General features: G+C 41.7%; 1 protein-coding gene across 1 annotated transcript in view; it reads left to right on the forward strand.

The window, feature by feature from the left end:
- Positions 1-22,233, forward strand: part of LOC136361307 (cadherin EGF LAG seven-pass G-type receptor 1-like) — a 98,531-nt gene that overhangs the window by 71,604 nt on the left and 4,694 nt on the right. The window contains exons 17-28 of the mRNA XM_066319130.1: positions 1,158-1,359; positions 1,656-1,823; positions 4,449-4,575; positions 4,954-5,154; positions 8,508-8,682; positions 14,335-14,447; positions 15,709-15,788; positions 17,313-17,439; positions 19,348-19,473; positions 19,783-19,919; positions 20,380-20,483; positions 21,273-21,440. Of these exons, the coding sequence (XP_066175227.1) occupies positions 1,158-1,359; positions 1,656-1,823; positions 4,449-4,575; positions 4,954-5,154; positions 8,508-8,682; positions 14,335-14,447; positions 15,709-15,788; positions 17,313-17,439; positions 19,348-19,473; positions 19,783-19,919; positions 20,380-20,483; positions 21,273-21,440 (1,728 nt within the window). The remainder of the gene's footprint in view (positions 1-1,157; positions 1,360-1,655; positions 1,824-4,448; positions 4,576-4,953; positions 5,155-8,507; positions 8,683-14,334; positions 14,448-15,708; positions 15,789-17,312; positions 17,440-19,347; positions 19,474-19,782; positions 19,920-20,379; positions 20,484-21,272; positions 21,441-22,233) is intronic.

Here is a 22,233-nt window from a genome sequence, read left to right on the forward strand (position 1 = left end):
GTGTGATTGATCCTCAGGGAGCAGAGTGGTCCTAGGGTGAGAGCAGGGCGACTGCCTGCACAAGTGAACATTATTTAGGGATGGAGCAGCTGTGCATACTTCTGAGGCATTTTGCCTGCCGGCAGCAATGGAGGCATGGGGGGCTGTGGGACTGGCTGTACCTGTCTGTCAGGTCTTGCTTGCAGCCCCTCAAAGCCCTGTCAAAGCAGGAGAAATGCTCTGCCTCTGTTCCCACCACGACAGGATGGGATGGCTGCCCAGCGCCTGCAGTCCCCCAGCCACCTTCCTCCAGTCACAGGGAAGGAGGGAGGTGGTGTGAGAGACAGAGAATACAAATCTGGGAGCAGAGAGAGGGGTTGACAGAACTAGGCAGCAATGAAAGAGCCTTGAGCTGCGTGATAAGGGAGAATAAATCGGGAGTAGCTGCTTCCCAGTGTCTCTGAAGTACCCCAAGATTTCTGCAAAGCACCACAAGAGTTTTTGGAGCAAAGGGAAAGAGGGTAACTCAAAGTTCAATACATGTATCATGGCTGAACAGTTTGGATCAACTGTTTCAGCATGTATTTGAATGTCTTCTGAATGGGGAAATAGTGACTCTTCTGAAAATAATACATGAAGCTAATACGGCTTTATGACTTTTTGCTTAGAAACAGAGCATCTGCTTCTGTGGCTTGTATCTTTTCTGTAAGAAAAGGGAATGGGAATTTTAAGAGAATCTTCCAAAACTGAAAGCTCATTAAATGTCAGAATTAGCAGGGAGAGATCTTATGTGAGTAGTTGGTGTATTCATTAATACTATTTTTGCCATATGTAAAGGTACATGCAATTTAACAGCATGCATAATGTTTTAATGCTCTCCTTAAGTTACGCATGGGGTACTTATATACTTACAAACCTTTTAGCTTAGAAATTGCTTCTTTTATAGCTAGACTAAATGGCTTTTCACTGTTCAGTGGTTATTTGATTATCAGCTATATAACTATGAACTGTGCTGAAATTTTGCTAAAAATATCAAATATAACATTAGGAGCATGCTGAGTGCTGTAAGCCTGGAGTTGTAAGAACTCTAATATTGTTGTATCTTGGCAAAGCAAAATTACCAGTTTAAATGGTAGCTCAGAAGCTGTGTGCAAAGAATTTAATATTTGTGTCCATAGCAGTGCCTACAATGAGACCTTCAAATCAGAAAATACCCTCTAAGCTGAACAGTGATGTGTTCAGCCCTGAGAGTGCTTTTGCAAAGAGGAAGAAGCGACACCCCAACCTTGAGACACATCATACTGTTGCCATGGTCATTATATACCGATCCCTGGGACACCTCCTGCCTGAAAACTATGATCCTGACAGAAGGAGCTTGAGGTAAGCTTCAGACATGTTTGTGAATTGTTCAGATCCCTTCTTCTACTCTCTGGATGCGTGGGGGAGACAGAGCTGCTTTTATACCAGCCAAATGTCATCAGTGCTGCTGTTCTCACCACAGAACTGTCTCATGTCCTCTTCTGGCACACTGTGGGAGAATAACTATGCCAGAAGTGCCAGCAGTTTTTGGAAACACATCTGTATGGAAGGCAGAAGCAACTGGAAATCCTCCATTTGCAGAAGGTAGCTTTGCATTTGGATGTGTAGATCACTGTGCAGTTTTTCTCCTTTTGCAGATTGCCAAATCGCCCTATCATCAACACACCTGTAGTGAGCACAGCCATTCACAGTGATGGAGGGTTTCCTCCCAACCTGGTGGAAAAGCCCATCATAGTGGAGTATGCCATGCTGGAAACAGAGGAGAGAACGAAGCCTGTCTGTGTCTTCTGGAATCACTCCATCACGTATGTCTCCTGCTTGCTTTAGGCTCTGAGTTACAACTGTCTGAATAGCAGAAAAGTCCTGCCCAGGAAGATAATTCTGTAGGAAACTCTATCTTGGTCTGTCAGTTCAAATGACAACTGATTTTTGGTGGAATAGAGCCATGTAATCATTTCCCACCAACCTGAGAAAAATGAAAATAATTATCATAACTCCTCAAACAAAGGATTAGCCATGCAGTTTCTAAGAAGCATGGTGCTGTCCTGTCCTTCTGCAGGTTCATTTTCACCCAGAAATAACAACTCTCACAATTTCCTTGTATTTGCCCATGCTTTTTGCCCACAGATGTATGTCTGGACAGGCATGGTCCAACTCCAATGTCTAAATTCATGGCTTGTCTGAGGTCTTCAAGTCAGGATTTTCAGGAGATGATTCAGCTCTTCCATGGGCTGAATCTTCTCCTGTTACACTCCAACGACTATGGACAGAGTAGATAGCAAACAGGCACCTATTCTTGGTGCCTCAGCCAGGGCCAGTGCAAAAAATAACAAAACCAAGTCTTCGTTTTGGTAGAAATGAGGACTGAGGTTTTGCAGATAAAATTCGGAGTAAAGATTATGAATTTCTGAATCACAAATTTTTGAATCAAAAGTCAATGCAAAGGCAGTTGCACTGGTAAGAAAATTAGCTTTCATTTCAACTATTGTGGATTTGCTTTCATTTGTTTTAGTGAAAAATTGGAGGGAGAGGAAATACCTTCTTTGGGGCATCAGACCTTTTCAGTTTATGGAAAGCAATTATAATATAGAAGCAGAATATAAGAAGAAAATATTACTCTCTAAGAGGGAAGTGTTAGGAAAAAGATGAAATATTCTGAAAATGGTTCATTTAGGTCTTTCGTATTCAGTAAAGTTCAAGATAAAGACATCTTTTTTCTTGAAAATGAGAAATTATATGAGCTGGAACTGTATATGCTGATGTTTCATTGGTTTTATGGCATGTGGAAACAGCACAGTCCTGTTGGAGATATTTCAAGAGTGTGGGTAAAACAAAGGAAAACATTTTGAGAGGTAACCACAATCATATTATGCTTTCACAATATTGTCACTATTACATGCATATTGCATTTTCCAGCTACAAACCCAGGTACACAGGGAGAGGATGACATGGTCTGCCCAGGGAAAAGGGAATAGCTGTTACTTGTTTCCTAACAACCAAAAAACTCTAGTAAACCAATTGAAAAAATCCATTAAAAGGCAATATCCTTTGCTGGAAATAAAGCAGCAAACTAACCTAGGGAATGTGTGCCTCCTAGTTAAATGCTTTAGGAGATTATGTCATTTAAAGGGTTGAAGATGCAACAGAAATCTCTTATGCTCACAATTATAAACTCTTCACTACATGTGAAGTAGTGTTTTTGCTTGTCGTTTTCCATAAATTCTTGAACATTGTATGAGCTTGAATAACTCATTAGCTCTAAAGTGATTCATCTGTTAGCTATTCGCTGGCAACTTCAGTGGCATTGTTATCTGTGTTACTTCTTCCTACAGCCATAATTGAAAAGTAGCTCTTAAGTGGCATGTAATGAAAGAGCTTTTAGAAATAAAGTGAGTACTTTTTTGATGAAAATGATATTAAAATTTAACAAATATTTTATTGCTGAATGAAAAAGAGGTCTCGTCATATCTAATTGAAAAATCTTTCAGTAAGTGCGACACTATTTTTATTACTCATTAACTTCAGAACAGAATAATTAATATTGATACAAAATAATTTCTGAAGTCACTGGAGTTAACCATAACTGCACAGGGAAGAATTTTAAGGCAGCAGCTCCTCCCTGTTGTTAATACAAGACATTTCCTGATATGAAATATTATTTATTAGAGAAGTTTTTAACCCTTTCTTGTGTACTTTTCAGAGGAACTCTATAATGATATCATATTTCACATGAAACATATTTCACATGACTCAAAAACATGTCCCTCTGAGGTTCAGGTATTATTTACCTTGGTTACAAACAGTTTGCTCAGTGCAATCTCTTTCCCATATTGATTGTGTGGTCACTGACCCAAAAGCAAATTTTTTCTTTTTTTTTTTTTAGACTCAGACTGTTATAACTCCATAAAATCTGGTCATCAAAGCCAGTTGTCTTATCAGAATCTGCTTCAACTGAAGACCTTTTTAATTTGATGATACTCTTTCAGGCAGGTGACAGCTATAAATAATTCTGTCCTGGTACTTGCAGCACAAGCTGCCACACAGGGCAGTGGATGTGGGAATACACAAGTCTGAGAGTAAGACAGACATAATTAGCATAACTAGTCTGGTGACTAGGATGCCGTGGCAAGGACAAACAGAACTTTGAGCTTATGAGAAGATGGGATTAAAACCCGTTTAAGGGAAAGGATTCAATCAACCCCTACGATAAAGATGTTGTAAAATGCATAAGTTGCTTGTATGATCTTCTAACCTAATTCTTGTAGTAGAAATTATTAACCTCACTGAAATGGTACATAAGACTTGGAAAACCTGAGTAAAATCGAATTCTGATCATGAATCAGTCTTCCCGTCTCTCCATCAATCACTGATAAGTGGAAGGTAGGGGGAGATCAGAGGATGGTGCTCAGAAATGCCTTTTTTCCCCACAGGATTGGTGGGACAGGTGCCTGGTCCTCCAGAGGGTGTGAGCTGTTTTCCAGGAACCAGAGCCATATTGCTTGCCAGTGCAATCATATAACCAGCTTTGCTGTCCTGATGGACATTTCTAAACGAGAGGTGGGTGATGTCAGGCTCATGATTTTTGGAGACTTTGGTTTTCAAGGGCTTTGACTCAGAGCTTGAGCTTTTGTGTGATTCAGGGCATTGTCAGCAGAGCAGTCCCAATGTCAGGAGAGAGTTGCCCATGTCTGCCCACGCCATTGGGTTTTCTGAAAGGAGCTTCTTGCCTGCTTGGTGCATGCTCTGGGTGCTGCCCATACACACTCAACATGTTTAGCAACTCAAGAGATAGCATCACCCACTCCTGTTGGTCCCTAAGTAAATCTGTATCTTGGCTCAGTAGTAATGAAAACATTGGCATTCTGAGTAGTAGCTTTGACTGGAGGAAAAGGAAGGGAAAACCCCAAGAGATCCTGTCAAGCTGTCTTTCTACAGAACGGGGAGGTGCTTCCTCTGAAGATTGTCACTTACACAACCGTGTCCATCTCGCTGGCGGCCTTGCTGATCACCTTCATTTTGCTGGTCCTGATCCGCACACTACGTTCCAACTTGCACAGCATCCACAAAAACCTGGTGGCTGCCCTGTTCTTTTCTGAGCTTGTGTTTCTTATTGGAATCAACCAGACTGAAAACCCGGTAAGACTTACCCTGTGTTCATTGCTAGAGTTGTTCTAAGCTTTAAATCAGGGGGTTGATATTGCAGCTTTTACCTTTTGCCATCTGTTTCACTTCACTTTCTTCTCTTTCTGGCTTCTTTCAACACTTACTTGAAAAACATCAGATTTTTAGTATATCCATGTGTGGTTGATATCATTAATAGCAATGGTAGGCAAGAGGACTATATCTTATTTTCGGAGAATGTATGGCAGCAGCCCTGTTGAAGGTTTATCCCAGGAACTGAACCCTGAATACTGATTTCTTCCTTCCTTTCCCTCAATGTTCTGTTTTGCTTTGTCTGTTCAGTAGGAAACTCCTGTTTCTCCTGCAGCAGGTACCTTTCAAGCCCAAATGGTTCCTGGTGCTGACTCACAGGTTGTCAGCGATGTGGTGCTGGGCAGGTGCTAATATGCACATTGTACACCCACTGGCCATTCTGGGGAAGCCACTTGCCAGGCATGGGACAGCTTGCTACGTTCAAGATTCAGTAGGAGACCTGTCAGTTTGCTTTGTGCCTTCCAGACAGTATTTGTTGGCTTCAGCCCATCTCCAGCATTGTGCATGTCAAGTAATGCAAGTTAAGAACAGACTGAGAACAAGATAGATATAAACCACGCATGAAGTGTGTGTGTTCTTTATTTAAGACCTCATTGCTCTCTTAACCATGTGGCATTATATCTAATCTTGCTGCTGTTTCTTAGTAGCACCCATCCCAAAAGCCATGGCTACCATTCAGACAGGTAACAGACAGGCAAGGGCTCCAGCACTGCCAGGCTGCACAGGCACCTGTGCCAAACACAGATGGGGGATGACATACAATAAAAAGTATGTCCTTAACAGATAGGAAAAATATTCAAAATGTTCCTTTAGGGATTATCTGAACGCTGTGAAGAAAATTTGTCTTCTAGAAATCCATTACTGTACATGTTTCAATTTAATTTTTGAGAGAGAAGTCCAGCATTGAGATCAAAACAAAACAACAAGAAGAAAAAAATCATGCTGATTTCACATGGTCCAAGCAGCAGAAATAGGAGAATGTGCCTACATTCAAATGAATATCATCACCACCGTGGTAGTGACACCGTGGTGCCTAAACATGCAACCTCATTTGCTGTATAACTTAATCCTACACTGGCACTCTGGCTTCTAATATCCACTTGAGCTATAACATGCATTTTAAAAAGTGTCTGACTTTGACTAATTTCAGCTTCCAGTAACTGAGTGCTGACAAGAACTTTTCCTAGTAAATTTGAGAGACCTCTCTTATAAAAATTGTTTTGCCAGGAAACCACTCTTTAATAGTGTTGCTTTTGGAAAACTGTACAAAATTAAGCTGCTGAAATTATTCAGCTTCTAAGATTCAGGTTAGTCTGTCAGGTTTTTTTCTGGGCTTCTTCTCCCACTTTACCTTTTGAAAAATTGTGAATGCCAAATGGATAAAGCTTTCCAGCTGGTTGCATCAGTTCCAATCCCATGTACCAATATTGCTCTTTACCAGGAACTCAGGTCCTTTATCTGCTGTTGTGGTGAGATCTTCTGCAGTGACCTGCCCTTTGGGATATGGTCTAATGTCATGTGTGAACTTGTGTTGTCTTTGTTTCATTATATAAATGTTTGCATGCTGAAATAACTTTGCTGAAAGGAGCTCACCTTGCCAATTGATACACAGTACTCTGTGTAACTTGACCTTTCCCACGCCTTGCTGAGCACACCACTCATTTTTCACTGCATTTCACTGCTAAGGGCTTTATACTATTTCAGTTCTCCAACATATCTACTGAGGAGTTGAGGGTCAAGTCTACATCCCTACAGAATTTTACCAAAAATTATGCAGTAAATGATGCCTCCTCATTTCCAGATTGCTTTCATATCATGAAGCACTGAGCAGCGGTTTATAAAAGCAGTAAAACAGTTCATTACATCAATACCACAAATACTTATGGTTATACGTGGTGAGATTGTTCTCTTTTGCTCCTTCTCAGTTTTGTGCTTTGGGGCTCCTGGTGTACTCATGTCCTGTAGTGTTACCAGGACTCAATGAAACACCCCAGACCTTTAAACCATTTACACAGATCTTTAATTTACAGAATGTAAATTAAATTTCATACAGGCTGTAAGGAGCAGAAAGCTGCTCCTTACAGCCTACCCAGTCAATTTGAGAAGGTAGGAGGGCTGTAAGCCATGTCTGCTTGAGACAATTATTCATCTGTCTGTATGGAATGAGAGTTGTCTAACGAGTCATGCACTGATGAACATAAAGAGGTTAAGAATGCTGGAGCACAAATAATGCAGTGCTGCTTGGCACCCAGCCTGGCTTTTATGGGTTTCTGTAAATTAACAGTCACATTTCTGGGTGGGGTTTTAATCTTTCCATGGAGTATTGATAGAAAGTGATTTATTTTCTTTCTCTTTTCTTACCTGAAAAAGTTAATGTTCAGTGCAGCACTCTACTCATAAGCACGTGAGAATAGGAACAAGAAAAGCACTACTTACATAGAGGGAAGATAGTTTATTTAGTGAACCACATTTTAAGTAACACTTGATGTTATACTAACGCTTATGTGGTAAGGGAATCCAGGAATTTGGTGGTCTTTGTATGATTCTTTGCTGAGCGAAGAGGTTAAATGTATATTAAAGAGGGAAATGTACATTTCTGAGCATTACACCATGAAAAACCACTAAAAAGTCTGAAAGCAGGGTCAGCGCTGCACGACAACAAAAGGTTACAATGTAGAACATTTTCAAACAAAAACTGGATGGTTGCACAAAGTTCTCTTAATTCAGGTTTACCAAGAGATCCTTGGCAAATTCTTTGTTTAGCTTCTGAAAGGAGAAGGTTAATTGCAAAATTACAATTCAGGTGTCGGATGCTTGTGGTCATTCTTGTTTTCACTCAAACTTGTTTTCAATCAAACTGTTAAGTTGGGAGAGAAAAATGGTTAATAGATATTGCAGAAATGCAAGTATCTGAAGGTCATTGTTTTCACAGTGGCTATTTGGTCACAAAGATGACTTCAGCTACCAGTTTGCCCATTGTAGCTGTTACTTTTAGTCACACTGTGGACCTGGTCTCTGGTTTTAGCAGGTCCTTAATTTTTGCTGCTTTCAGCCTGACAGAGCTTAGTGGTCCACATTTCTTTAAAAAAGCAAAATCTTTCATGGCATGAGCAGGTCTTCTTAAACTCTGAAAAACTAAATTAAAGGCAGTATATTTGTTCTGCCAAAATCTTTTTATTTCATATGCCATTAGCTACATGGGGGGGGAACCGGTGACTCACCAGGTTGTGATTCAGAAGAGCAACTCTAATTTCCCTGCCCTTTCCCTTCTGCAGTTTGTGTGTACTGTGATTGCCATCCTCCTGCATTATTTCTACATGAGCACCTTCGCGTGGATGTTTGTGGAGCAGCTCCACATCTACCGGATGCTGACTGAAGTGAGGAACATCAACTTCGGGCACATGCGGTTCTACTACGTCGTTGGCTGGGGCATTCCTGCCATCATAACAGGTACCCTCAACCACCCCAAAAAAGCTTAGTTTCCCTGCCATTTCACTGGCCAGATTCAGGGAAGTTACCCTATCCCAGGCTGCCGTGGGTGTTTTCCTGAATGGGGCAACACATCTCACAGAAGTCAGCCTGAATTTGGCAGATCTGTGCACCAAAATGCCTGTTGCTGCAACTGAAGGGATCCTGATGGTTATCCAAGAACAGAAATGTAATTGCATAGATTAAATCAGGACTTGATAACATTGCTTGGCAATAATTTTTAATAAGTATTTTTATTTTAACAACTTTGCCAGTAGTTTTCAGAAACTTTCCTTCCCTGTGCTGGTACCTCCAGATATAGACACACAGTCTCTCAGAGGTAACTGCAGTGGCTTCAGAAGCAATGCTGCCTGCCCACAGGACATTACTGCCCTTCACTGGACATTCCCACTGCCTACTGTCAACCAGCAGTAAATACTTCTTGAAGGGAATTTTAATGGCTGCTTCATTTGGCATAAAACCAAGCTGGGAATACTCAAGTTGCCTTTTTCTTAATTTCAGATACAAAGGCTGTAACTTGCAGTTGAGGAAAAGTAGTGAAAAACCGGAGGCAGTAATCTTTCAAAGTGATCCAGAGTGATCCATAGGAGCACATCCATCTCCGCCCTCGCCGTGCCTATTTTTGCCATAGACATTTCCAGTGTTACCCTAAGCACATGGTGCTGTGTTAATTCAGGAAGACAGCTCCTCAGGAACTGTGCTGCATGGAACAGTTGGAGTGGGGTTTTTTGGTTCAACTGTTTCAGCATGTATTTGTTGCCATATGGGAAATCAGATCATAGGCAGGCAGTTAACTTTTTTTCCAATTAGCTTTATTTTTAATGATAATATCATACTGTCAGCAATGGCAGAGGTTTAGATGCCTCTGAGATCAAACAAATAGCTATCACTCATGTACACTTGCAGAAATATTATGGAACAAGTTAGATTTAAAAATACCTACTCTACATTCTTTTTTTCTGTATGTTTTAAGAAACTGTGATTCCAAATCACAGCGTAGGCTGGGTACAGGTTAATTCTCTCTTCAGGGAGCTGGTAAGTTTTTCCATATGATTTTGTGCCTAAATAATTTCTACTTCTATCAGTTTATAGTAGAAAGCACAGCCCAGAAGGCTCTGCCAATTTAGACATACCCCAGACATTTAAAATAGAAATTGTCCTTGAACTTCTGAAGCATTTCAGACCTATGTGACTATTATCAGTATATACAGGACTATACTACAGTATTTTCAGGAACCCTGAAGTGCAATCAGATATTTGACAGCATAATTTCTAGCAGTAAAGAAGTATCATTAAATAACAAAAACTAATTACATTTCAGAACTCATTGTCTTTAGAAGAATTTATTTGGAAGGAGTTTCTGCTTCAGGTTTACTTTCTCTTGTGAAATCTAAATTAATTCAGACCTTCTCAAAAGCAGTATTATGCAATTTAAATATCACAAGCATACCATTTTTACATTTTTCTACTTAGATATGCTCTCTGTGATATGGAACTATTTTGCACTTCTAAAACTTTCCAGGTCGTGCCCTGTAATTTAATCTCTGAATCTACTGAACTTGCAGTTCTGTTTAAATGAAAAGTCAGATCGCTATTACTGAGAAAGTCAAGGGATTTTGTGAAATGAAGGATAAAGAAAACTAAGCCTTTAGTTTGCCCTTCCAGGCTTATAGATCATCTGAAGAGAAAATGGTTTCATCATAAATAGCACAATGTAGGATTTCTTGCTTCTACATAACTTGTTACTGTACATATTTTAAATACGCTTCTTTATAAATTTTAATTTCTAAACAGTAAAAAGGTTTCAACTTCATTACATGAATCCTAAACATTATCTTAATTGCTTTGTGAGAGAAGGATTGTTTATTTTTCTTAGTAGTGATATAGTCTAGATATGGGAAGAAATTTTAGGGACCTGCAGAGAACTTCTTTTTTTTAAATATAAATACCATTTTATCTTCATCATAGCTATCCTGAGAGGGAAAAAAAAAAATAAACCAAACAAACCTGAAACTACAGTAGCAGTGGCTTTTTCTATATTATTTTTTGTACTTTCTATGCTCAAACTGATATTCATTTCAAGCTGGCGTGTAGTGAGTGGTCCTAAGGCATCTATAATGGGACCAAGCTACTTGAAGAAGAGAACCTTGGCCTTTAGTGGGGGATAAAATGTAGTAAAATACTTACAGAGGAACACTCCAATGGGGAAGAACCACATTTAATCACAGCAAAGAAATGCAAATTGCCATGCATAAGAGTACAGTAGAAGTTGGAAGAAGGCTTACAGCCATCAGAAGAGTGTGGATCTGGAATAGTCCTCCATTGGGAGTGATAGTGGAACATTTTATATTTGCTTTAAGCTTGCTCATTTTAAAGTATAGTTTGATCCATCTTGGAGAGGGATTTTATGACTTCCTTGCCAAAGGAGCAAAGGACTGGATTTGGCACTCAGCAAGACCCCCCCAGTTCTGCCTGTCTCTGTGGCAGCACACTAGCTGCTTGACATATGTGTGCAGTAACTGCTTTGCCATGGAGACTGCAGCACTTGTGTTAAAACAGGTCCTTATGCAGCCCCTAAAACCAATATCCTCCAGAAACTGGCACTTGGCAAATCCTAAGGAAAACAATGAATCAGGAGAGAGTTGAGGCTGCCCAACAGCTGCCTGAGTCACACATGGCTGCTGAGCCCTCAGGAGCTGAGGAGGGTCAAAACATGCCCCTCCTGCAGCCCTTGGCACACTCCTGTGTGTGTGCTGGGGATGGGTGCTGGTCCCCGCAGGACTCTTGGCCATAGGACCAGCCCCTGTTCCTGCAAACGTCAGCATGGTATCATTCAGCCTGCACACTCAGTCTGCTAAGGGCAGCCGGGCTGCAGCATTTAACTTGATGTGCCAAAATATTTCTCAGTATTACATGGCATTGGCTTAATTCTGCCTTTGAGTAAAGTGTTATTTCACGTGTTGTTGACTGCAGTAATATTTGAACCATGTACCTGAAGACTGCAATTTTCCCCATTTGTTTAATGGAGAACTTTAGGGTAGGATTTTGGGAGTGAAAAAATGATGCTGTCTGCCAATTACTCATAGAGCCAGAGCCCCATTAATGGAGAAATCCAGTCCTGGGAAACAGACTGTATGCATAGAATTACATCTGTATAAAATACTTTATGGTCCCTTAATCATTTATGGCTAATTCTTTCTGGATGGCAACTGCTGAAGGGGGTGGTGGAAGGGCCGATAGGAGCAGGAAGGGAGACCAGTCCTATCTCATTCCACATTTCAGTGAAAACAGATCCAATATCCTCTGCTTTGCCAAATAGCCAGTTTAGTTTTCATAGACCATAGGCCTGTACCAGATGTGAATATTGGCTGTGGGCCAGTTCTAAGTTCTAAGAGTGAAATGCAGCTACCTTTCCCTTTCTCAGTGTCCTTTCATCAAAGCATTAAGGCTTCAATTCATAAAAAGGATGACTCTTAATGCACCTGAGCCCTCCTTGCAGAGAACAGCCCTGCCATCAGCCTTGGCCACCTCTTGAGACAGGCCATACGCTCATCACAGGAGGTGTCCCCCATGCCCAGACAGCATGCTGCAGCCACCTGCCATATGTCACTGGCCACAGGCCTCACAGGGATCAGTTTCTGTGTCCTGAGGAAGGAAGATCTCTGCAGACAGGGTACGCCTGTCTCAAAGTGGGGAAAGGATCTTTGCACAGGAATTAGCAGGGCTCATTAAAAGAGCTTTAAACTAGGTTTGGAGGGGGAAAGGGATAGAACCAAGCTCACTAGAGGCAACTGAGGGCAGAATGCCAGTGTTTGTGGGATAGTGTGCTAGTGAGTCCTTCCCTCTGCCATCTCAGTGGAGGCAGGGGTTGAAGATCCATGTGGCAGCAAAGACACAGCTGTGTCTGTGTTAGAAACAATAGGAACGGTTACCTGTGTTAGGGGGTGTTCTGACTGTCTAGAGCTTGATGCTGGTGATAAAAGAATTGAGTGTTTATGAATAAGAATCATCAGGAAGGACAAGACAACAGATACCACAGTGAGAGTCTATTACAGACCATCTAACCAGGATGAGGAGGCAGAGGAAATATTTTACAAGCAGCTGGGAGAAGTCTCACCATCACTAGTCCTTGTTCTTGTGGGGAACTTCAACTTAATAGGTGTCTGCTGGGAATGCAACACAGCAGAAGAGAGTCCAGGAGGTTCCTGAGTGTGTGGAAGAGAACTTCCTGATATAGCTGATGAATGAGCCTGCAAAGGGAGATACCCCACTGGACCTGTTTGTTGTGAACAGAGGAGGACTGGTGGGTGATGTAATGGCTTGAGACTGTCTTGGACACAGTGATATAAAATGATAGTTTTCAATTCTCTTAGGAGTAAGGTGGAGATTCAACAGAACTTCCACCTTGGACTTCCATAGGGCTAACTTTGGCCTGTTTAGAGGCATAGCTCACAAAGTCTCTTGGGAGGCCATCAGGAAGGCTAAACATTGCTCAAGCCTGAGGTCCTGAAGGCACGGGAGCAGGCCACCCCCCATGTGGTGTAAGACAAACCGATGGGTAAGACCAGTCGGGATGAAGAGGGAGCTTTTCCTGGAACCCAGGGGAAAAAGGAGGAGAAAACAGGCAATTCAGGAGGACTAAAACGATGTTGTGATCATGCCTTTGTACTCAGCACTGGTGTAGCCACTCTGCAAATCAGTTCAGTTTTGGGGCCCTCACTACAGGAAAGACACTGAGGTGCTGGAGCAAGTCCAGAAGGAGCTGGTGAAGAGTCTGGAATGCAAGTCTGATGTGGAGCAGCTGAGGGAGCTGGGGAGAAAAGAAATCTCAGGGGACACCCTATCTGAAAGCTCTTTTCCAACCTAAACAATGCTATGATGGTATGATTTTGCAGGTCAAAGGCAAATCCCAGTCCATCACCATATGGGCAAGGTGTAGGTCACCAAGTCAGACAGCATTATAAATCAGCAGGTCAATGTTGGGCTCAGAGACTCCCCCTTGGAAATGGCCATGTTTGGAAAAATAAGATAATAAAAGGTGTGTTTTTAACTCGATTGCCTTGGGGCATTAACTCCATTTTAGACAGTGCAGAAAGCAAGGTGAGTACCTGGGATGGCAGTTCAAAATGAATCGCACCTGAGATCAAGCAGTTAACTCCCATAAGTTCCCATGTTCCTTTGTCTCTGAGGTTATTTTAGTGACAGCAAGTTAAGAATGCACTTTTTTTTCATAGCATAGACATCTCCTCAGTTATGATTCATGTCATTCTGCTGCTCAGGCTTATTGAAATTCCTCAACATGTCACTCACCCTCAAGGCTCACGCTGTGTGAGAATGACTGTATAACTGGGCTGAAACAGAATTAATTTGGGGCTTGCATTTTTTGTCATTTTTATGTAGCTGAACTTTGTTCTAGTTGGCAAAACTCAGAGTATTGTTTGATATGAAGTGACCAGGACAAAGATTTTGATTTACAAAAGTTTGATTTCAATTTTTGCCTTCAGAGAATTTCCTGCTGAATAACTTTTGCCATTATCATTTTGTTTATTTGAAACTACATTCGGTTATAGGCGGCACCTTTCTGATTTACTTTTTCTCCGTTTTGTGACACAGGGCTTGCTGTTGGTCTGGACCCACAAGGCTATGGGAATCCTGATTTCTGCTGGCTGTCTGTTCATGACACCCTGATCTGGAGTTTCGCTGGGCCCATTGTGATGGTTGTCGTTGTAAGTAGGGGGAGTTGGCATCCAGAACCGTCTCTTCTTTTCTGCCTTCTTTACCTTTTTCTCATAAGTTTTGTCAGATGGTAGTCATGCAAAGCAACCTTGTTCTTTACATTTGAAGCAAATGTACTCATTAAATAGATAAGACATGAGCTAAGCTCCTGGAAATCAGAGGGCTGCTTGCCCATACAAAGATTGCTTGTGGAGCAATGGCTGTATGGCCAGAAACCTACTTCTCATTTGCTTTGTTCCATTTTTGAAGGCCTGCTCTGTGAGATTAGTAAACAAATCAACAAAATGAGCCATAACAAGTCACTTCATCCAGAAGTCCTAAAGGAATATTAAATATTTCCAGTTTAGGAATTTAAAAGAATGGACCACTGCTTAACTTTTCCCTTACAGATTCTTCCTCAAAGTAACACCAGAAGATAAATATTCATGGTTTGATTCTTATCTTGAATGCCAAATGCAAGTTCTTGTCTCCTTGCCTCAAAAAATAGACCTGGAAGCAGTGTAGGTTATGATCACAGGTCATCAGAGACATGGGACAGCCCTCACTGGAGGACCAACAAGTGGACTAGGAGTCTTAAGCCTAGAGAAATGAAAGGTGCAGAGAAGGGGGGAAGGAGGAGCCTGTAACAGTGGGTTAGTCTGGAGAAAATGTCTATGGACTCAGCCATTCAAGGTCTTTTCCAGCACAAGCAGTAGCAGGAGGTGGGAGATCTAGCAGAAACAGGACAATGGCAGTGGTAAATCTCTACATATTTTGGAAAGTGAATGATGAAACAAATTCTCAGAATTAATATTCACTGTGAGTGATTAAGTACAAATGCACCACCAACCTAGTACATCCCAGCTGACGTGGAAATCAGTGGAGGCTGCAGGTTTATTCAGAGTAATCATCACTGTATGCTCTGCTAGAAAATATTCCTGAATTCTAGTTTGACCCAACTGAAACAAGGTGCTGGGCTGAGGTGGACACTGGCTTGGACAAGGAAAGCCATTCTTGGGTTTTCATCTTTCCCTCAAGCATCTTTGCATGGGGTTGTCTTATTGAGCTTCATCCAGATCAAGTGCCAGCATGTCCTTGATTATGTTGCCTTGAAACAAGGTAAATCTTGGAATTTAGAGACCTGTAAATTGAACAAAAAATATTCTCAGTGCCACAGACCATTTTAGGATAAAAAATTGCATTGTTATTGAAAATAGAGCTGTAACAAATGTACAGAAAGAATCCATGCTGTTATTTCAATTTCCCTTTCAGATAAACACTGTCATCTTTATACTAGCAATGAAAGCATCATGCAGAAGAAGGCAACGTTCATTTGAAAAAACTGGAGTCGCGTAAGTTTGAGTTCCAAAACCTGCAAAGTTATGACCAGAAATAATAAAAGACAGAATTGCCTAAAATCAAGTTTCGGAGCAGGAAATAAAAATGGTTTTTTTTGGAGGAGAGTGTTGGTAGAGGCAAATGGAGCTGCTTCACCCCACCCACTCATGGGGATCTCCCTTGGAAATCCTGTAAAACTTCCACCATGGTGCTGTGCACCACCAAATGTAGTCAGGAGAAGGGAGAAGGGAAAGACCTGTCCTCCAGGTGGTATCATTGCAGTCCTTCCAGATCTTTCATTATAGTCTGTACTACACTGTCACTTCATCTCTGCCCATGGCATGCCCAGGTAGACATAATTCTGGGTCTCCCTGTTGTTTGTCCATGGCCCAGAAAGGTCCCCCCTCTCAAGTGTCTGGGTTACCAGGTGTGTCATGGCAGACACCCACTGATGTTCCCGTGCTGAAGGCCAGCCTCCTCGATCCTGTGCTCATCACAAGTTGCAACCTGCCACCTTCCTGAGCTGTCATGGCAGCCTGTTCTCATTAATGTCTGTTTTGCCCAAAGCACAGAATTTACCTGTGAACTCAAATGTGATTAGCTAGTGGCAATACACCCCCTTGGGGTTTTTTTTCCCAACGAGGTAGCTGTATGAGATTTCATATGGCTGCTTTTCATTATTTTTTTCAGCTCTGGCTGTGGAGTGCTTGTACACATTGGCATGCCTTTTCCACCCTTGGTGTCCCTGGAGCTAGATTTTGTGGTTCTCTGAACCGTAACACTAATACTAAGCTTAATGAAAACGAATCTGAGGGTGAGCTCCCTGGCAACGTGGGTGGCCCAGTTATTAAAAGTGTGGAAGGAGCAATGTTGGTGCAGTGCCATGCCCCCCTTGGCATGCCCTTTCCAGCCCCAGTTTCCATGCAGCTGTCAGCTTTGTGCATTCTGAACCCTGACCCCAATAGTGTCTGGGTGTTGAGGATGAGGTCTAAGTCTCCCTAAACCAAGGAATATAATTGCTACCTAATGGCAGCAATTTTACTCATAATATAAAACTTTTGCCACTAGATTTGTTTGTTTTTGGAAGTGTTTGTGGAAATTGTATTTTGAAGCAAACAAATATTCCCTGAGTGCCCTCAATCCAAAACCTTGGGTAGTAAAGTTGGGAAGGAATGTGGGAGTGAAGTTGACAAGCTGAAATGAGATGGACATGGCCATTTACATTTACATGACCAGATGTGTTCCTCAGAGTCATCAAAACTGAACAGCATGGGCTTGTAAAAGAGCCAGATTTGTTTGAAGAAATTCTTGGAAATGAACTTGGAAAGAAATCACTTTTTTCACATGAACATGCTAAGCTGTGTAGTATTGCTGTGACAGAGTTGGAAACTGGGAGCTGGGGAACACTGCCCTAATTTTCCCAGAGGGCTTTCCTAGTTGCCAAGTTGTTGGGCACATAACACCATCCACGGGGAGAAGCTGGGCTGTTCTCTTGTATCCCATCAGACTGCAGATGTCCCTCTGTGTTTGCCTTACAGCTCTGTGCTGCGGACGGCGTTCCTGCTCCTGCTGCTCATCAGTGCCACGTGGCTGCTGGGGCTCATGGCAGTCAACAGCGACGTCATGACATTTCACTATCTCTTTGCCATTTTCAGCTGCCTGCAGGTGAGCTGGGCAGCATCTTGCCTGTGGTAGACTTGGTGAGCACACTGCCACAACCCAGACCTCCAAAAACCTGCTCGGCATGAGCTAACTTAAGAAAAACAGAGATCTCAGGGGTAATTTTTGCTTTCTCTTCTCAAGGAGAGGGTTCTGTTCACCAAAACTGTAATTTTGAGTAATTATGCCTCTCACTTTTAGTTGTTCTAAAGGTAAGTGCAGTACCACAGTAACCTGTGACAGTAGGCAGTCATACCTCTGTCTTTCTAGAGACAAAGTCTTTGTGTTCTGTGTGCTCACTGTTAAGTCATTCTGTTGCTATCACAAACAAGAGACTGCTCTATTTCACCCAAAGTTAATGGGTCCAAGTTCAAGGCTTTTACAAATTAAGTTATTGTTTAAAGAAATGAGACAAATAAGGATTTTCAAATATAATGTGAATTTTATTAGGGTTTTCTTGGGTTGCCTGGGTTACACAATCATTGATTAAAGATACAGAAAATAGTTATTTGTAGAAGACCTGGCATGGAAGTAGTCACAGGTCTTCATGTGGTCACAATTTGAATGTGACCAAGGATGACAGTAATTTCCCTAGCAGGTGCCTGCAGTCCTAAAAGAGCTTCTGCAGGACACTCAGCTACAGCACAACAACCACAACTTGTAGCCACGGAGGAAACAAAGTCTGATGAGTCTCCTTTGGAGACAGCTGTCAGTGCCCTGGAAGCACAGCAGATAGGTCAGCCTGGACCAAGGTTATTTTGCCACTGCAACTAGTGTGCTCTGAAATAAATGCACCTACTCAGGCTGTAAAACCAGACTTCCACAAATCTATAATAAAATTAAATTAAACATCAACCTGATGAGAGGGATGAAGGTCAGCAGCCAGAATTCTCCAAACCTGCCCAGGGAGGCACAGTGGTATGTGACATTTCACACCACTGCTTTCTTTGAACTTGTGTTTTTAAAGAGACATTTATGTGAACTTTATTAATGAATAATCCCAAAGTGCTAGTGCCAGCTAGCATCACATTTGATTGAATGTTAAGAAAGTGAGCTTGAAGTTTAAAGTTACTCTAAGTCAATTGTTTTGGCTGAAATCCTGAAATTCAGGCTTCTTATGATGTTGGTACAGCTGCAACTTCATGAGTATTGGCTTTTCTATACAGTGTGTCCAAGCAAAGCTGATAACAATTTGGCAGCTGCATTAATTCCCTCAGAGCAAGTACATCTGAAGGCACACACGTGTGTGTGCCCTGCCCCCAGCAAAAGCTGTTAATGTGTGTTCCTGGCAGCCAACAACTGCCCAGCCCTGGGGACTTCACTGATTTTCCCACCAGAGCTACTGCCTAACCAAGGAACTTTGGTGACAGAAGTTGGGACCTCTCTGATCCCAGTACCTCTTCACATCTCACAAGGCTTTCTAAAATTCTCTTAGACTCAGTATTAAGGGCTCCTTTCACAGAAGTTGACTATTTCTAGAGGCTTTCACTAAAGGCTGTGATATTTCTCCTGTGCTGCTATTGATCTTTTCTCATATCTGTGTAAAAGCTCCAATATCCCAAATTCTAAAATCTCTGCAATGTTTTTTGTGGGACATTGAGGTTCCCTTTGGATTTCTTCCCGAATCAAGCTGTGCTCTGTAAATTCTGGAGAAATGCATAGTTTTGTATATTTTCCCAGGCCTTTAATGCACATTTGAAATTGGAATCAAATTATGAGGAAGTGCTAGGAGATCAGTCAATGCCATTTCTGTCAAGAAAGAAAATAGTTATTGTTTTTCAAATACACCATCATGGACTACAAACTAGAATTCAGGGATTATTTCAAAACAATTAGAGGGTGTTCTCTAATATCCATATTTGCAATGTGGTAGTAGTGAAGCATTTACATTTTCCTCTCTCTAAAATTATCCAGGGGCTGTTCATTTTCTTCTTCCACTGCGTATTTAACAAAGAAGTGAGAAAGCACTTGAAGAACACTTTAACTGGAAAGAAACCTCTTCCAGATGATTCCACTGCAACAAGAGCTACATTGTTAACTGTAAGGAAAAAAGCATTGGGAGAATAAACATCCTCTTGCTGGTAGAAGTTACCTAAAATAAACTTATAGGTGGCTTGTCTGTAATTAAGTGAACTGAATGATTGCTTTCAGTGACTTGTATGAAGATTACTGATGTCTTCTCTTGAAAGTTTGGACTATTATTTTAATTTAAACATTTGAGAGAAAATAATTATTTTCCCTGGCATCAAAACCCATTTGGTTCTTTGAAATTTAATACATTCGTGAGTAACTTGAGCTTCTGGAAGGATCATTCACTATTGTTTTATGTCTTTTTTTTTTCCCTTCCAGCGATCTCTGAACTGTAACAACACATATATAGAAGAGCCAAACATGTATCGCACAACTATGGGGGAATCCACTGTCTCCCTAGAGAGCACCGTCAGGTCAGCCAAGAGCCACAATAGCTACCTTGCTTATATTCTCAGGTAATCCGGTGGCAGGTGCATGGCTTTCAGGTGCTTGCCTTTCCCTTTATTATTGCTCTTGTTCAAATGCTACTTGGTTTATGTCTTTAACAGTTCTGTTTCATGTGACTGTCGATCTCTTTGGTGCATTTTCTGTTGCATGTGTCTTCAGGGCAGGGTTCCAACAGCACAGTGGTTAACCTAAGAGTGATGTTACCTGTATGGGCCATGCTGCTTGCCTCTTATAATTCAGATGTGTCTCAAGGAGCACAGTTCAGCTCATTATATTTAGGCTTTTTCAGGGTGGGATTCATGTGGTGGAAGGCAGATAGCTACATCAGGATAACCTCTGTCTCTTCATAAAGTGACTGTGCAGTCAAGCACAGGCTGGCTGGCATCCCTGCAGCTGTCTGCATGTCTGCTTTGTTGTTAAGAACAGTAAAGTGACCAAGAAGGTTGTCCTCTGTTTTTCTTCTCAAAGGGATGAGGCTGCTCATAAACTCAGTGGATCCTCAAGTCAAGCAAGGGCTGGTCAGACTGAAGCAGATTCCTCCATTTTTCATAGAAATCCGTCCAAATCCAATGGTAAGGGTAATTTCTAAATGCTTTGGCCCATTTGTGCACCTTCTTCTCATCGCTTTCTTTGAAGCCTTCTATAACAGGAAGAATAATTAGAATAATTAGATGTTCTCATTCTCATTATACTATTGGCATAACAAGCTATGGGATGGCTGCCTTACAAGAAAATCCTAGAATGGAAGTATCATATATCTGCTGCTTGTGATAGTTTAATTTTTATCTGATACTATCACAATTGTTGACAGTTGATGGAGTCCCCTTTCTTTCTCACAAATTACATACTGTTGCTCTTGATTTTTAGTTGGAGAAATTCTAATGTTTGAGACCTTGAGGCAATATTCTCCTATTCTCTGGTTTGTACAAAAAATGAGAAGTGCCTCTTGCCTGATTTCCTTTCATTTTGGTCTTGACCTTCCATTTTGTTTCCTTGTAGCAGTTTTTAAGTTAAGTGCATCTCGAGTTCTTGATATTTCTAGATACCTTGTTTTGCCTGTGTTTTGTGTTCCTTGAGATCCAATAGAGTTACTGTGCTGCATGTAAAATAGGGAAATATATGTTCCCTCTCTGTTCTGCACATCCTGTACGTGTAAAAGATCCTGCCCACTAGCTGAACTGAGTGGTTGTGCTGCAGTCCTTCTGAATTTATCCTACATACACTTACACATGTAAGAGTTCATTCCTGTCATGGCCTGAACCAGATGTCAGCCTTTCCTTCCTCCTTGTGCATTTGTCAGGTAGATTTGTTCAGCTCCTGTTTACACTTTGACCACTGTGTCTCCCCCTCCACATGTGCAGAGCACGACTCAGACTCTGACAGCGAGCTGTCCCTTGATGAACACAGCAGTTCTTACGCCTCCTCCCACTCATCGGACAGCGAGGAGGATGGCCTCGAGACAGAGAAGAAGTGGAACACATCTACTTCCAAAAACAATGAACATGGCCCACTCCACAGCACACCCAAAGGTACCCCCAGTGCGAGGGGAGGGCAGGGGTGCTCTGAAACAGCTTTAGAATAGATGGGATAAATTTGCCACACTGCCATGCAACTGAGGCAGCATCTCTACCTCTATGCCATGCTTCTATAGAGATCCTTGTTGTTTCCTGTTGCTGTTAGGGACACGAAAGAATGAAGCAGGCAGCAGAAAGGTCAGCAGGAAAGCTCTCTACTTTGTTTCTTTGACTTCAATATATACACTTTGACGAGTAGGTCAGATTGGCTACACAGGTAGCCACCTTCTCAACCTTCTTGGTGAGCATCACCATTAATTATCTTTTTCCTCCCAGAGGAGAAATATGTAAACAAAACAGATAAATTTTTAAAATATATGTTGTTTACTTGAAGCTGCGTGAGAACAAAATGCAAACAGTGAAAAGCAAGCAAACTTGAGGCAACAGTTTCCAGCTTCAAGACCTTTCTTCTTCCAAAGACTGATTAATAGGGGTGACTGAGTACTGAATCACACAGAATCACACAGAATCACACAGAATCACACAGAATCACACAGAATGCTGAATGCCTTAAGGCAGAGTGAGCTTTCCAGGCAGGTCCCCAAAGCCCTTGGACATGGTATTACCAAGCCAGCAAAATCTCATATGAGAAAGAGGAGAAAGAAGCCACTTGTTTTGAGGGCAAGGGTAGGAAATGCCTGTCTCTCCTCATGCAATAAAGGCATGAGGAGGTCCTGGACCTAAAGAGTTGGCAATCATTGGCCATTAATATAATTTCTGTGTGGCAGGGTGCAGGCATTTCTGAACA

Source organism: Sylvia atricapilla, chromosome 5 (assembly GCF_009819655.1).
Source record: "Sylvia atricapilla isolate bSylAtr1 chromosome 5, bSylAtr1.pri, whole genome shotgun sequence".
NCBI lineage: Eukaryota > Metazoa > Chordata > Aves > Passeriformes > Sylviidae > Sylvia > Sylvia atricapilla.